The sequence below is a fragment of the Narcine bancroftii genome, chromosome 5 (assembly GCF_036971445.1).
Source record: "Narcine bancroftii isolate sNarBan1 chromosome 5, sNarBan1.hap1, whole genome shotgun sequence".
NCBI classification, from domain to species: Eukaryota; Metazoa; Chordata; class Chondrichthyes; order Torpediniformes; family Narcinidae; genus Narcine; species Narcine bancroftii.
This window is the reverse complement of record NC_091473.1, coordinates 44,940,042-44,955,824: the sequence shown is the minus strand read 5'-3', so window position 1 is coordinate 44,955,824 and position 15,783 is coordinate 44,940,042. Positions and strand designations below refer to the sequence as shown.

The following is a 15,783-nucleotide window of genomic DNA, read 5'->3' as shown; positions in this document are numbered from 1 at the left end:
TCCTCACAACCATTAGAATGGTAGAGAGGATCACTGGAGTCTTCTTTGACCCTATTGACGTGATCTACAGGGATTGTTGTCTGAAGAGAGTAGACTCCTTCCACCCTGCACACAACATCTTTCAGTTGCTCCCATTGGGGAAGAGATACAGGAGTATGAGAGCCAGAATCACCAAGCTGAAAAACAGCTTCTTCCCACGGGCAGTGAGACCACTAAATGACCATAGGAACTTCTCACAGTAACCATCCAAGACTGTCATATTCATGAAACAATATTTATTTATTTGTATAGATGAAATAGCTGTCCTGCATATGTATTGTTTGCCTGTATGCGAGTTATGTCTGGTTGTGTCTGCGTGTTTTGCACTGAGGACCAGAGAACAGTTTCATCAGGTTGTATTTGTACAATCAGGTGACAGTCGACTTGACTTAACTTGGTCCATCGAGGCTGCTCCGCCATTCAATAAGATCATGATTGGTATGGCCTTGGACTCAGCTCCACTTACCCACCCGTTCTCCATAACCTCAAATTTCCCCACTATTAAATTTAATGAGGGAACCTCTACTGCTTCATAAGACAGAGAAATCCACAGATTCACTCCTCTCTGGGAGAAGTAGTTCTTCCTCATCTTTGTTTTAAATCTGCTCCCCCAAATCTTGAGGTTATGTCCCCTCGTTCTAGTGTCATCTGCCAGTGGAAACAGCCTCCATGCTTCTATCTTATCTATTTCTTTCATAATAGCATAAGATTCTCCCTTAACCCAACACTATTACAACACCAGTGACTAGGGTTGAAATCTGGCACAGTCTGTAAGGATTTTGAATGTTCTCATATCTGCATGGGTTTCCTTCAGGTGCTCAGTTTCCTCCCACCCTTCAAAATGTGTGGGGATTGAAGTTTATTTGGAGTGTTTGAGTGGTAGGGACTCGTGGGTCAGAAGGCCCTGTTACTGTGCTGTGTCAAAAGAAAAACTCAATGAGTCTGGTTCCAGGCAACTCAAGTCTCTCCCCTCTCCTAACATTTTGGGGAAAGAGAAGGTGGAAATTAAGAAGACTCTGGATACCTTCTTCCAAACAGCTTTGCACAATGGAGTATTTCCAGAGAATTGAAAACATATAAAAATTAAAACCCTGCTTGAAAAGAATATGAAGGATCCCCATCACTCTGGTCGCAATCCTTTCCCACCACCACCTTCAGGCAGTCCCTACAGAAACCATCAAGAACTGTTTTCTTCCAACGGCTATCAGGCTCTCAACCCTCCCTGTACTACTTAACCCTAACCATAAACTACTCCAAGACCATCAAAACATCTGTTTACATTGTTAAAATGTCACATTTGTTCTCGTGCTCACTGCAACTGCGGTTATCTATTTATCTCTCCTTTTATATTTTTTATCTAATTTTCTGTCTTGGCATTTTGTGCTCATTTAATTTCTACCATTGTTTTTTGTAATTTGCATTTGTGTGTGGCTGTAGCAATTAAGAACTTTTATGCCTCTGTACAACATACTTAAGCTTATGACAATAAACTCTCATCAAAAGGAGATGGTAAAAACCTGGTCATTGCAGACAAGGCAACTTAATGTCAGCTATTGGCAATTCTTGGAGTTGTTCATTAGTAACTTGCAAAAAAAAGATAATATATAAACAGCAAGGGCAAATTATTTGAAAAAGTCATGTTTGTTGAACTTGATTGAGAAATTTGATGAAAAAATAATGAATACTGATTGAGGATAGTGGAGTTGAGTGGATATGTGTTTACAAAAGGTATTGAAGTTTTGCCAAACCTAGTCTGAGGAATTAGTAAAAGAAACACAAGATGAATGCTTTCCAAGCAGTTACATTGAAAGGCAAGGTCCATTGATAAAGGAAAGATTGGGACAAAAGGAGTCTCATTGGAGATTTACCCTTTTCACAAATACCATTTGGGCAGCTGTATATGTACAACATTATTGAGTTTCTAGTATTAAACCATTTATTTAATCTTAACTCATAGATCCTGACCAGTCATCAGCCCCATGCTTACTAATCTAACATCTCAATATAAAATTGTCATCTTCATTTTCAAATCTCTTTAACCTCCTCCTGTCACCTTCTTATCTATTGGTATCCTTCCAGATTGGCCCTGTCATGCACCCTTTATTTTAATCATTCCAAGTTTATTAAATCTGATTTAAAGAATTTGTTTTAAAAGAAGTACCAGGTAACTCAATCAAAAGGTTATTTTATTGCCATGAAAGACCCCAACAATGAAGACGCTGTTTACATCCGGTACCGCACGGATGGCAGTCTCTTCAATCTGAGGCGCCTGCAAGCTCACACCAAGACACAAGAGAAACTTGTCCGTGAACTACTCTTTGCAGATGATGCCGCTTTAGTTGCCCATTCAGAGCCAGCTCTTCAGCGCTTGACGTCCTGCTTTGCGGAAACTGCCAAAATGTTTGGCCTGGAAGTCAGCCTGAAGAAAACTGAGGTCCTCCATCAGCCAGCTCCCCACCATGACTACCAGCCCCCCCACATCTCCATCGGGCACACAAAACTCAAAACGGTCAACCAGTTTACCTATCTCGGCTGCACCATTTCATCAGATGCAAGGATCGACAATGAGATAGACAACAGACTCGCCAAGGCAAATAGCGCCTTTGGAAGACTACACAAAAGAGTCTGGAAAAACAACCAACTGAAAAACCTCACAAAGATAAGCGTATACAGAGCCGTTGTCATACCCACACTCCTGTTCGGCTCCGAATCATGGGTCCTCTACCGGCACCACCTACGGCTCCTAGAACGCTTCCACCAGCGTTGTCTCCGCTCCATCCTCAACATCCATTGGAGCGCTCACAACCCTAACGTCGAGGTACTCGAGATGGCAGAGGTCGACAGCATCGAGTCCACGCTGCTGAAGATCCAGCTGCGCTGGATGGGTCACGTCTCCAGAATGGAGGACCATCGCCTTCCCAAGATCGTATTATATGGCGAGCTCTCCACTGGCCACCGTGACAGAGGTGCACCAAAGAAAAGGTACAAGGACTGCCTAAAGAAATCTCTTGGTGCCTGCCACATTGACCACCGCCAGTGGGCTGATAACGCCTCAAACCGTGCATCTTGGCGCCTCACAGTTTGGCGGGCAGCAGCCTCCTTTGAAGAAGACCGCAGAGCCCACCTCACTGACAAAAGGCAAAGGAGGAAAAACCCAACACCCAACCCCAACCAACCAATTTTCCCTTGCAACCGCTGCAATCGTGTCTGCCTGTCCCGCATCGGACTGGTCAGCCACAAACGAGCCTGCAGCTGACGTGGACTTTTTACCCCCTCCATAAATCTTCGTCCGCGAAGCCAAGCCAAAGAAAATACAATATATACATGATGAATGGTAGGGCGTTAAAGAACAGAGAGATCTAGGAATAATGGTACACAGTTCCCTGAAGGTGGAATCTCAGGTGGATAGGGTAGTGTAGATGGCCTTTGGAATTCTGGCTTTTATAAATCAGAGCAAAGAGTATAAGAGTAGGGAGGTAATGCTAAAATTGTACAAGGCAACTAGAATGGCCTGTTTTCATGCTGTAGTTGTTATATGGTTACATAACAATACAAAAAATGTAACATATATGATATACAACTTTTGCCTGGCCCAAAGACACTCAGAGTTGCCATGAGCATTGCCCAATGCCCCCAATAATAAGAGAAAGAGAAGTAAATGAGAGTCCCTTCAGAAACACTGAGTGTCAATAGAGTCACCTCCAGTACTCCTGCAGAATCTGGAGCCTCACTGACTCCTGCTCAATCCACGATTAACCCGAGCTCCAGATTCACAACCTCTGATGTGATCAGGAAGATTTCAGTGACCAGGGCTCTTCAATAGCCCTTCTTGCCCTCAGCAACCTCTCAATCAATTCTGATATCTGGTTTCCATGAGCCAGTCTTCTGCAGCCTGCTGTGAGTCCTTTGATTGCAAATCATCATCAGCCCTCCCTCCGCCGGTATGGGGCCTTGAGGCGCTGAGCCCCTCATTGGTCTCCTGTCGTGGTCACCTTCCTATTGGGTCGTTTCCCAAGCTTCTCCTTCTCATCAGGGACGGTACTCCTAGTTTCTGGTACTGCTGCTCTCATGGAGTCTGTAACCCCTCATAGTACACTGCCCAGCACAAAAGATGGTATCTTAGGCACAGACCTCCATGTGGTTGCAAGATGCAACAGCCCGTATGGACCCATTGAAACACGACCAGGCAGTAGAAACCAACAGAGCAGCACTATGTCTCTACTTGCCACTCTCCTGGGTCAGCACTAGTGGTAGTACTACCATTACAGCAGCTCCAGTAGCGTCGCCTCTTCGAGAACAAAAATCTTTCAGCATACTGATTTCTTTGCTTCTTCTGAAGGCTTCAGCTTTGTCAATGCCTGACAGCTGAATTATATTACACCTGACTGAAGTTAGTTTCCAGTTGAAGTACTGGTCAGTTCTCAGATATGGTGTCTGAATCCATTTTCCTCTCTCTGCTCTGAAGAATCAAACCTTAGAGGGCCAGTGAAATCAAAGAAAGGAGAGACTGCAGGAGGAGTTATTTGTGAAAGATAAGTAAAATAATTATAACAGAGAGCATATGGATGTTACACGAAGTCCATGCATGATTGGAAATAGAAAGTTACAAATCTGAAAATCTGATTTCAACTAACATAAAAAGGATATCAAGCAAACCAACTGGGTGATAAAAGGCCCTTTTATGCCAGGCCTCCATCTGAACATGTTGAACAGAACCTCGTAGCGCCCTCCAGAGCCGATGGAGGCAGGGCAATATGCAGCAGACCAATGGCCGTCTTCCCTATCCATAATTCCCCCATAGAGTTGGAACCATTCTGTGTTTCCCAGAACAGTTTCAGATGTGTGGGGGATTATGGGTAGGGAAGACGGCCATGGCTCTGCCATGTTTTGAGCCGCAGAGAGTGGCCCTGAAGGCCAAAGCAGCCCGGTAAGGCTGCCACAGCCCCCGCCGGTTACCCTTGTCCTGACAGCTCCCATCGACCGCCCTTGTTCTGATGGACCCGGTGTCTGACGGCTCCTGCCAGCCACCCCTCCCCTGAGGGCTCCCACTGGTCACCCCAGACATTACGGCTCCAAATGACCACCCCTGCCCTGACACCTCCTGACGACACTTGCTGACCGCCCCTGCCTTGAGGGGGTCATGGAGGGAGAGGGGTGAGTGGGGAGATGAGTCACAGGCTGACGGCGTAATCAGCTCTCCCCTAACCAGCCACTTGCAGCAGATGTACATTGACGTAAGGCAGCAGAACACAGCGCTCTGCTGATTATCCTTCCCCGAGAGGGATTGCAGTCAGCGCCTTGGAGCATTCAAGAAGGTAAGTCTCATGACATAAGGGCAGAGAACCTTTGCCTTTACAGTTGGGCCTTTACTTTGCATGAAAGGGCCTAATATTATAAGCTGATAAGATCCCAAATGGTGTGTGTTATGGGAACGCGCATGTGTGCATGATGTAATATATGTGGAATGTCATTGTAAGGGGAAGTACAGTTTGGCACCATCTTAGCACAAATAAAGATGCTTACAGCTTCTCTCGAGTGAGGTTATTTTCAAAGAAAAAATGCATGACAAAGTGGTGTTGAGGATAAAAAAAAATCACACTCTGGACGACGGGATCTCCAGGATTTCGAGTAAGTAGGACGTCAGAGGTGAAAATCTGGTGTATAAAGAATGACAACAGGAATGACATACAGCTGCCACAAGATGAAAGCATGTGCTCAGCAGCAGGGACAAAAAAGGAAGGAACTCAAGAGGAAGACAATAGAAAAGTGAGAAAAGGAGAGAGAGAAAAAGTGAGAGAGAGAGTAAGTGAGTAAGGGAGAGAGAAAGAGAAATTGAGAGAGAAAAAGAGAGTGAGAGAGAAACAGTAAAGTGAAAGTGAGAAAGGAAGAGCGAAATTGAGAGAGGCAAGGAGAGAAAGGGAGAAAGTGAGAGAGGAAGGGAGCCAGATGCCGAGTGAAGGCCTGAGGCAGCCTGGGGCTGGGGCAGCGGGGGGCCAGATGCTGAGTTAGGGGTCAAACAGCTTGGGCCAGGACAGTCCAGGGGCCAGATATCGTGAGAGGGGAAAAATAGCCTGGGACAGGGATGGCAGTGACAGCCAGGCAGGATGCCCAGCGAGGGGCCAAACTGCCAGGGCCCATACGCTGGGGGTAGGCCAGACAGCTGGATCCAGCCCGAGGATGGTGCGGAAAAGTGATGCTCTAATCAGCAAGTCAATCACCTGTCTCAATGCAGCACTTTCCCATCTTCGTAATATCTGGGAAAAGATTGGAATTTCAGGAGAGCAAAAACTGCAAAGAAGAGAAGTTGCTAAAATGCATATTAAGGGCCTTTTGAATATGATGACTGCAGAGGAAGAAAATTTTAAGGCAGCGGCTAAAAAAACAAAGAGTATTGCTGTGTGTCACAAAGAGCTCCATGCGGTGTGTCAGGAATTCGGTTTGGATGCATGTCTGCCAGAGAAGATTGCACAATGCTGCAGATGGAAAAAGATTTGAGGATATGTTTGGAGGTCCTTTTGAAAGAGAAGAAAGAAAGGATGACAAAATTAATTAAAGTGCCTAAAGGAGGAAGATGAAGAGCTTTGTGATATATTGTATATTGTGATTATGATGGTGTCCCCAGTGTTCAGTGGTTCTCAACCCTTTTCTTTCCACTCGCCTACCACTTTAAGTAATCCCTATCCCATTGGAGCTCTGTGATTAGTAAGGGATTGCTTCAGGTGGCATGTGGGTGGGAAGGAAAGGTTGAGAATCACTGTTCTAGACCCAATTGTTACTGAAATATTTTGCTTGACAAAAATTGTCATTGGCCCATTTCCTTTGGAGTTATGAAACCGTGCACATAACGAGCCAATTAGGTTCGATTAAAACAGTTGTTTTCAAACTTTTTCTTTCCACCCACGTACCATCTTAAGCAATCCCTTACTAATCACAGAGCACCTATGGCATGGGGAATATTTAAAGTGGTATGTGAGTGGAAAGCGAAAGGTTGAAAACCACTGAGCTAGATGCATTTCATCAGCACATTGCTTCACTTAATGAAGAAAAGGAACGAAAAAGGTTTGTAGAAAGTTTGTAGAAAGGAAGGAAAAACATCATTTTGTGCATGGATCAACTCGATCAACTGCCTGACTTTGAGAGAGATATTGTGTGTGAGGATGAGGATCTATTCTGTCTGTACAATGAAAATACCATAGTCCTCAAACATTACTTCAACAGCTTGAGATGAAAGGACTCAGATTGAAGCAAGTTGCTCAGAGCTGAGAAGTCAAATAATTAACCTGTGGGACTGGTTGAAGATTTCTGATGAAAAATGAAGGCATCAAAGCCACTCAGCTGAAGTCTTCAGAAATTAATCATGGGAAATAAAGACTGTAATGAAGAAACTCAAAGAATGTAACGTCTTCAGGGCACTTACGGCAGATGAGATGAACTTTAAAATCTTTAAGGAAATGAGCAAATAGATGGGAAAACACATGAGAGGGAAGGATAACGATAAGGAAAAAGAGAGAGAACATTCCAGAAGAGAAAGCTCAGTGTGGTCCAAAAAAGGACCGAAAAGGATAACTGGAAAGTAAAAACTTTTGAAGATATTTTTCAGGAAAAGAAATGAAAAAAAGAGCTGAAGGGGAAGGTTGATGTGAAACATTTGGAAAACTTGGATGAAATGGAATCTAAGCAAGAGCCACTGGAGGAAGGAGAGTTTCAAGAAAACAAGATGGAGATAACCATTCGCAATTCACCAAACAGACGAGAGGGATCTATAGAGTATGGAGGTGACAAGGATGATTCTTTGGCAATTAAACTTCTTCAGCATACCTCCAAGAAGATCCAAGAGTGAAAGACATCCTCCAGTACATTGCAAAGACTATGGGCTGTAACTTAAAGACTTTGTATGTTTCCAGTTAATGCATTTTAAGTTAGATAGCAAAGGATCTATAGTTATTATTGATTATGCTTAAATAATGCTTAAATTCTCTGTAGTGTTAGCAAAGTTAAATTTAACTTTATACTTATTTACCAGTAAGCAAAAAAAGTTTTTTGAGGGGGAAGAGTGTTATGTACACAGAGTTACATTATATGGAGAGGTTCATTTTGGTGCCATCTGAGCATTAATAAAGATGCTTACAGCTTCTCTCGAGTGAGGTTATTTTCAAAGGGAAAATACACAACAGTGGGGCAAATAGAAAAGGCCACTGGTTGTTTGCAAAAGCAAAGTAAACTCACATTGGTCAAAGGTAAATTTCAGCTCCCAGTGATTTTTTAAGTGTGAAGAGGGCATTTAGAACAATCAGTTGTGTCCAGGGAAATGTTTGGGTTGCTGAACTGCAACACATTGACAGAGTAAAAGCAAAAAAATGATGGAAATACTCATCAGATCAGCTGGCAACAAAAGGCCCTTTCAGGTGGACCCTCCGCCTTGAGGACTGTGGCGGGGGCGGACCTTAACTTGCAGATTCACCATTCAGATGGCAGCCCTAAAATACTGCCTGCACCGTTGCCTGGTCCACCTGAAAGGGCCTATTCATATCCAGAAGCACCTCGTCGTGCCTCCGGATCTGATGGAGGTGGGGCGACTGGTGCCGCAGCACCACCTGTCAATTCCAGCTGATGGATTATGGGTAGGGAAGACCACCATTGCCATGTTGCATTTTGAACTGCAGACAGCGGACCCGGTGCAGGAGTGGACAGTCGGGCTGTGACAGCCGACACCGGACGCCCCCAGACATCCTTTGCCAACAGTGTCCCCTGATGACCACCCCACCCCTACGTTCCCCGCTGGCCACCCCTGCTCTGTGTTCCCCACCAGCCGCCCCTGCTCCTGCGTTCCCCGTCGGCTGCCCCTGCCCCTACATTCCCCGCCGGCTGCCCCTGCCCTGATGGACTCCGCTGACCTCCTCTCCCCAGTGGGGCTGGGGGCTGTCAGGTAGCAGGGCAGGGGGGTGCTGTCAGGTAGTGGGGCTGGGGGCTGTCAGGTAGCGGGGCGGGGGCTGTCAGGGAGTTTGGTTGCCGGCTGATGGAACCAACTTATAGTGGCTGCACATTCAGGTGCATCGGCAGAGCACAGCATTCTGCTGATTATCCCCCCCGTAGGAACATTGGCATCGGCACCTTGGAGGCGCTTCAAATGCCACATTCAGGTGAGTATGTCTTTAGCCACAAGGGAGGAGATTATGTGGCTTTACAAGGCGGTGTTCAGGCCACCTGAAAAGGCCTAAAGAGGAAAGAAAAAGGGGATTTTAATGTCAAAGATGAGGTCATTACTGATAGAATGGCATTGGCCTCCATTTCCACAGAGCTAATAATATCCACTATTTTTTGGTTTTATTTTTGATTTTGTGAATTTGTAGTATTTTGTTGTCTCAACTCATTGTAGATATGAGATTGAACTGATCATTTCTGATAGATCACAGCACAGAAACACAGCCCTTCAACCCACCATATCTATTCTGATCAATGTATTTATTTAAAATAGTCCCTTCAATGATTTTGTGCTTGTCTATATGCTTGAGGCCTTCAACATTCCCCCCAGGCTCAGAGACAGTAGAACTCATTGTAAAGTGTGATTTGTCATTTAAAAAAAACCTGTCATGTTTCCCTGCACAGTTTGACTCATGACCTTTCCCAGTTGTTCTCCATACCTTGCAAACTCGAGCCACTCTCGAATAGACCACCTTCCCGTTGCTGCTGTCCACTTCCTGAGCACGCTCAGTGAAAAATAAGTACACTTTGTCGTCCTCCTCGTTGTTGCTCTCTGAGATGCCATAGACCTTTACAAACTTGGGGTCTGAAGAGAAACAATGCATATTCACCATAACAGTGACATGTGCAGCATTAGTAGTTCCATTACCATTTTGTAACAAAGTCCCAGCTGAATCCACACCATTCTGCCTTCTACAGAGTTCTGCATAACCATGGTTTCTTAACTAAAGTTTAAAGAAAAACAACCAATAGAACCAAATTTCAGAATCTGAGCAGAAGAAGCAGTTGCATTCTTAATCTGAGATGATTGACCTGAACTCGAGCAAACAGGAATTATCACTGAAATAGTAAAGTATCTACACCGATCACTCAAGTGCAAGCTGTAGAATCCTGGAAAGATATGAGAGAAGGACACTCTTCAATCCATGGTGCAAGAGTCAGCTATGCAGTCCCAATTTCAATTTCTTGCCCTATTCCTTTGCTCACATCTCTGTCCATGGTCTCATGCCCTGCCAGACTGAGACCACCGCAAATTAGAGGAACAACACTTGTATTCTGTCTTTTTTTTTCTTTGGCTTGGCTTCGTGGACGAAGATTTATGGAGGGGGTAAATGTCCACGTCAGCTGCAGGCTCGTTTGTGGCTGACAAGTCCGATGCGGGACAGGCAGACACGGTTGCAGCGGTTGCAGGGGAAAATTGGTGGGTTGGGGTTGGGTGTTGGGTTTTTCCTCCTTTGCCTTTTGTCAGTGAGGTGTGCTCTGCGGTCTTCTTCAAAGGAGGTTGCTGCCCGCCGAACTGTGAGGCGCCAAGATGCATGGTTTGAGGCGATATCAGCCCACTGGCGGTGGTCAATGTGGCAGGCACCAAGAGACTTCTTTAGGCAGTCCTTGTACCTTTTCTTTGGTGCACCTCTGTCACGGTGGCCAGTGGAGAGCTCGCCATATAACACGATCTTGGGAAGGCGATGGTCCTCCATTCTGGAGACGTGACCCACCCAGCGCAGCTGGATCTTCAGCAGCGTGGACTAGGCACCCTCCAACTGGATGGCATTAACATTGACTTCTCCGGTTTCTGCTAGCCAGCCCCATGTCTCCTTTCCTGTAGCAGTCTGCTTCTCTCTTCCCTCTGTCTCCTTTTCCCCAGAACCAACTCCCAACCCACTATCAATTCTCACCTTTCTTTTCTCTTGGCCTGTTCTCAATATCTAATTATCACCTTTTGTCTGTGGTCTGTACTCCTCCCCCTGCCATTTCTTTTATTTAGGCACTGCCTGCTTTTTCTCATACCTTGAAGACAGGCTCAGAATCAAAATGTTGGTATTATATCTTTACCACCTATGGATGCTGTGAGACCTGCTGAGTTGCTCCAGCATTTCTGTGTTTTTACTACAATCCCAATGACCTGTTCTACACCCGTCATCCTTCTCATTTACTTACCTGTTCCTTTTCGAGTCACAGAGATTTATGGCATGAAAATGGACTCTTTGGCCCAATTTGTCCATGCCAGACATGATCCCATTTGCTCATGTTCAGCCCATTTGCTTCTAGACCAGCCATTCTCAACCTTTTCCTTTGGCTATGGCCCATTAAGGACTCTGCTCAAAGTTTATGGGGCCCCTTCCCTGTGAAGCAGTCAAGTTTAGTTGGTTTCTTCTGCACTTCTCTCTTCCTGACTACATAAAAAAAGCATTTAAAATATTGTATGATTTTAGTCAGTGTCCCCCAAAGGGGCCATATGGCCTCCATTAGGAATGGCTGCTCTGAGCCCTGCATGTGTTTAAATGTCTTTTAAATATCACAATTGTACCTGCCTCTATCGTTCCTTCTGGCAGCTCATTCCATTTACCCACCACTCTTCATGTGAAAATGCTCCCCTGGGCTCCCTTTTACATGTTTCTCCTCTCACCTTCAATCTATGTCCTCAGCTACCCTGGAAAAAAGACTACTTACCTTATCTATGCCCCTCATGATGTTATAAGATTCAGTTACAGTCTTAGGCTCTTACACTCAAAGAAGTAAAGTCCTAGCCTATCCAGCCTTTCCTCATACCCCAAACTCTCCAGCACTAGAAATATTTTTGTGAATCTTTTCTGCACCTTTTTCAGCTGAATTATATAATTTTTTTTAGCTATGTGACCAAAATTGCATATTGCACTCCGAGCGTGCTTACACCAATGTCCAGTGCAGCTGTCCAAACCGATGAAGGCAAGTGCACCAAAAGCCTTTTTCTCTACCGTCTAGCTGTGTCGGCAGTTCAGGGAAATATGTAATATGTAACACCCCAGAGGCCTGCCATACGCGTCCTAACCTGGTTTAACTGACCAAAGTGCATCATGTCAAGTTTGACTGAGTTAAATTCTATCTCCCATTCCCTGTCTCACTTTCTCAGTTCCTCCTGATCCTGCTGTAATATCAGATAACCTTCTTCACTGTTCTATCTCATGGTTTAATCTTAGATAACTTGCTGCACTGTTTCTATATTCACTGTGGTATATCTAGGTAAAGGACTCTGCCTTTCTCCCGCTTCCAGTTTCCACAGATCAAACTTTCAGGTTGATGCTCATTCATCTTGAGATCACTGCACACACATAACAAGCAATATCATCCAACTCATGTGGGAGAGCTTTCACTCTGAGGAAGGATGGTTGCTTGAATTATACCTCACCTTGGAGCCACGTTGAGTCGTACTGCTCGGTGCGGATTACACGACGAAGCCCTAGGCTGCGGAAGAAGGCCACGTCCCGACTCATGAAATCGGAGGAAATGCCGGCATACAGCTCTCCATCTGCAACCACAGCCAAGATGCAATGATTCGATTATTAAAAAAAGGTACTTTGCAGAAACAGCTTGGTGAAACAAAAAGATGGGATTGGAAGTTTAGATTATCAATTTGCTACAGCGCACCAATCAGACAAGAGGTCAAATAACCACATTGGAATTTTGAAATGTTGAGCAACCATTTCTCTCCATGGATGCTGCCTGACCTGTTGAGTCCCTCCAGCTTCTCTTTGTTTGATTTTGAGCTGCCCAATCCATCAAGCACACATTCATTGAAGTGGTGTGAATTTCCACCAATAAATACAATGGTTTGTAGGCAATAAAAAATCAAAACTGAATGTGCTCAAAATCTGAAAGAGCAAATGCTGAAAAGATTCAGCAAAGAAAGGGTGTTTGATCTGGAAACATTCCCTCTGCTTCTCTTGCACAGAGGTTAACTGATATTTTGAATGTTTCCAACAACTTCTGTACATGAGTAATAAGTAGCCTGGGGTACAGTTAAGCAGATCATTAACAATAATACTTTCAGTGCATTTATTCTTGCCAGAGACGGCCTTCAGTGTTCTCTCTACATTTCCAATCTTGGTAATGTGCAGAATTCTTACTTGCTGCAGCCAAGCTACTCTAATAACATACATTAAATTTCCAGCTGGAAAGAGATAATATAATACAAGATTTGAAATATTTACAATTACTATAGTGCAAGGAAAAAAGAGTAGTGTTTCAATCAAGCAGGTAGATCTTTTTGTGGTGCCGGTGTAGTTTATGATTATTGTTATAAGGGGAAGCTCAAGAGCCTGATAGCTGTTGGAAAGAATCTGTTCTTAAAACTAGAGGTGTTGGACTTCAGGCTTCCTGTAGGCAGCATTAGGAAGAAGTGGTGTCTATGGTAATGGTGGCCATTTATGATGTTGGCTGGCTTCTTGAAGTAGTACCTCACATAGATGTCTCCAGAGGATTGGAGGTTTGAGTCTGTGATGGACTTGGTTAGGTTTACTATCTTCTGTGGGCTTATCCATTCCTGGACATTTGAATTACCAAATCAAGCAATGATGCAACCAGTCAGTATACCTTCCACAGTACACCTGTAGAAGTTGGATGGTACTTTTGACGACATGCCAAATTTCCTCAGACTTCTTAAAAAGTAGAGGTATTGATGCACTTTCTTCACTGTTGCCTTGAAGTGCTGCCTCTAGGAGACATCCTCCAATACGTGGACTCCCAGAAACATAACGGGATCCATTCTTTATCTTCCACTGATGCTGCCGACGCTGAGCTCCTCCAGCAGACTGTGTCTGTCCTCAAGTCAGGTTGGTTGCTGGGAGTGTCCTTGATACCTTTCTACACCATACCATCTGGTCCACTCTCTATGCCACCTCACATTTTCAAGAAACTAACAAGCAACAAGCCTTCTGATATACATGGCCTCTGGGGTAGACAGTATGGGGTAAACATGAGGTAAACATGGCCTCTGGGATAGACAGTATGGGGTAAACATGAGGTAAACATGGCCTCTGGGGTAGACAGTATGGGGTAAACATGGCTTCTGGGGTAGACAGTATGGGGTAAACATGAGGTAAACATGGGCTCTGGGGTAGATAGTATGGGGTAAACATGGCCTTTGGGGTAGACAGTATGGGGTAAACATGGCTTCTGGGGTAGACAGTATGGGGTAAACATGGGGTAAACATGGCTTCTGGGGTAGACAGTATGGGGTAAACATGGGGTAAACATGGCTTCTGGGGTAGACAGTATGGGGTAAACATGAGGTAAACATGGCCTCTGGGGTAGACAGTATGGGGTAAACATGGCTTCTGGGGTAGACAGTATGGGGTAAACATGGGGTAAACATGGCCTCTGGGGTAGACAGTATGGGGTAAACATGGCTTCTGGGGTAGACAGTATGGGGTAAACATGGGGTAAACATGGCCTCTGGGGTAGACAGTATGCCTGTTGAAGTTCCAGAACTTGGTGAAGACGAAATTCGGACATGGACTTACAGCCTATCTCCTATAGCTGGCGAGAGATCCAAGAGACCCTAGAGATGCCATAATTGTGTCTTCAAGAAAGGAGGGGAATCTAACTGTAGCAATAGGCTTCATTTTAATCATATAGCTGCTCAGGTTGAAGTCCAGAGGAAACTAAAAGACAAAGCAAGTTGAAAATTTTGGATGTACTTTAACAAGATTCAAGATTTAATTTATTATCATAGCAATAAAACAGTATCATATTAATGAATTTTCTTTTTGCCTGTTACAAGACAGATTCGCCACTGGCAGGAATTGCCTAAGAGCCTCTTACGGTCAGATTTAAAGTTAGAGAGAGAGAGAAGCAAAAAGGAGTTCTCCCAGCGTCTCTGAGTGTCCAAGGATTCACCTCCAGCACTTCCGCAACCCCCACAGCCACTCAGATTCCAGTCCAAACCATTGGTTCCAGATCCGAACATCGAAATGGTCAGGAACCCTTAATCACCGTTGGCACCTCCTCGCATCCTAGTTCCGATATCTGGTACCCCTCCAGCTCGTTCAAGCCAGTCTCCAGCAGTCCGAAGCATGGCATAAGTCTCCAGCAGCCCAAAGAAGAGTTAGTGAGACAATGAAATCTTATAAAAACCTAACATCTCCAGATAAGGGAAATGACTGTCCTTGAATGTTCCCTTCTTGCATGTACGATCAGTGATGCGTCAGGTAGTGCTGCTGCCCCATTGCTCCAGGGACATGGTTGTGATCCTAACCTCACCTGGCACCTTATGATACGAGTTTTCTCCAGACCTGTGTTCTGGTTTCCTCTCACATCTGAAGGATGCGCTGGCAGAATAATTACCCATTGCAAATTATTTTTTGGGAACGATAATGCATAGAAAATAGGAACTGATGGGCAAGTGTGAGACAGAATAAGTTGTAACGATACAGAAAAATAAAGAACTCGGAAAGGAGGGGTTGCTGAGCCAAATGTTCTCTTTCCATACCATTTTAAAATAAATTTTCAGCATTGATCAGCCTCAATCAATTGCTGTTTTTTTTAAATATTCCAAGCCATTTTGGAAGGTAATCAAAGAAAAATGTTTCTCCCCAAACCAAACTAATTCAAGTCCTGTCAATGGACCTGGAGCTTAAAGAGTGGCTCAAAGGAAGAAAGAGAGATGATGAATTCCAGAGCACGAGCCTATGACATTTAGGCTTGAAGGGGGATGGGAATATGGAAGTGGTGAGGTATGCACAAGAGGCCAAGATTGCAGGGGCGAGAGGTGATCACAGAGACGAG

General features: G+C 44.6%; 1 protein-coding gene across 10 annotated transcripts in view; it reads right to left on the bottom strand.

Annotated features, from left to right (window-relative positions):
- Window positions 1–15,783, bottom strand: part of sema3h (sema domain, immunoglobulin domain (Ig), short basic domain, secreted, (semaphorin) 3H) — a 329,841-nt gene that overhangs the window by 156,021 nt on the left and 158,037 nt on the right. For all 10 annotated transcript variants that reach the window (XM_069937305.1, XM_069937308.1, XM_069937306.1 and 7 more), the window contains 2 exons: window positions 12,407–12,526; window positions 9,681–9,826 (listed from right to left, as the gene is read on the bottom strand). In XM_069937305.1, coding sequence (XP_069793406.1) covers window positions 9,681–9,826; window positions 12,407–12,526 — 266 coding nt within the window. The remainder of the gene's footprint in view (window positions 1–9,680; window positions 9,827–12,406; window positions 12,527–15,783) is intronic.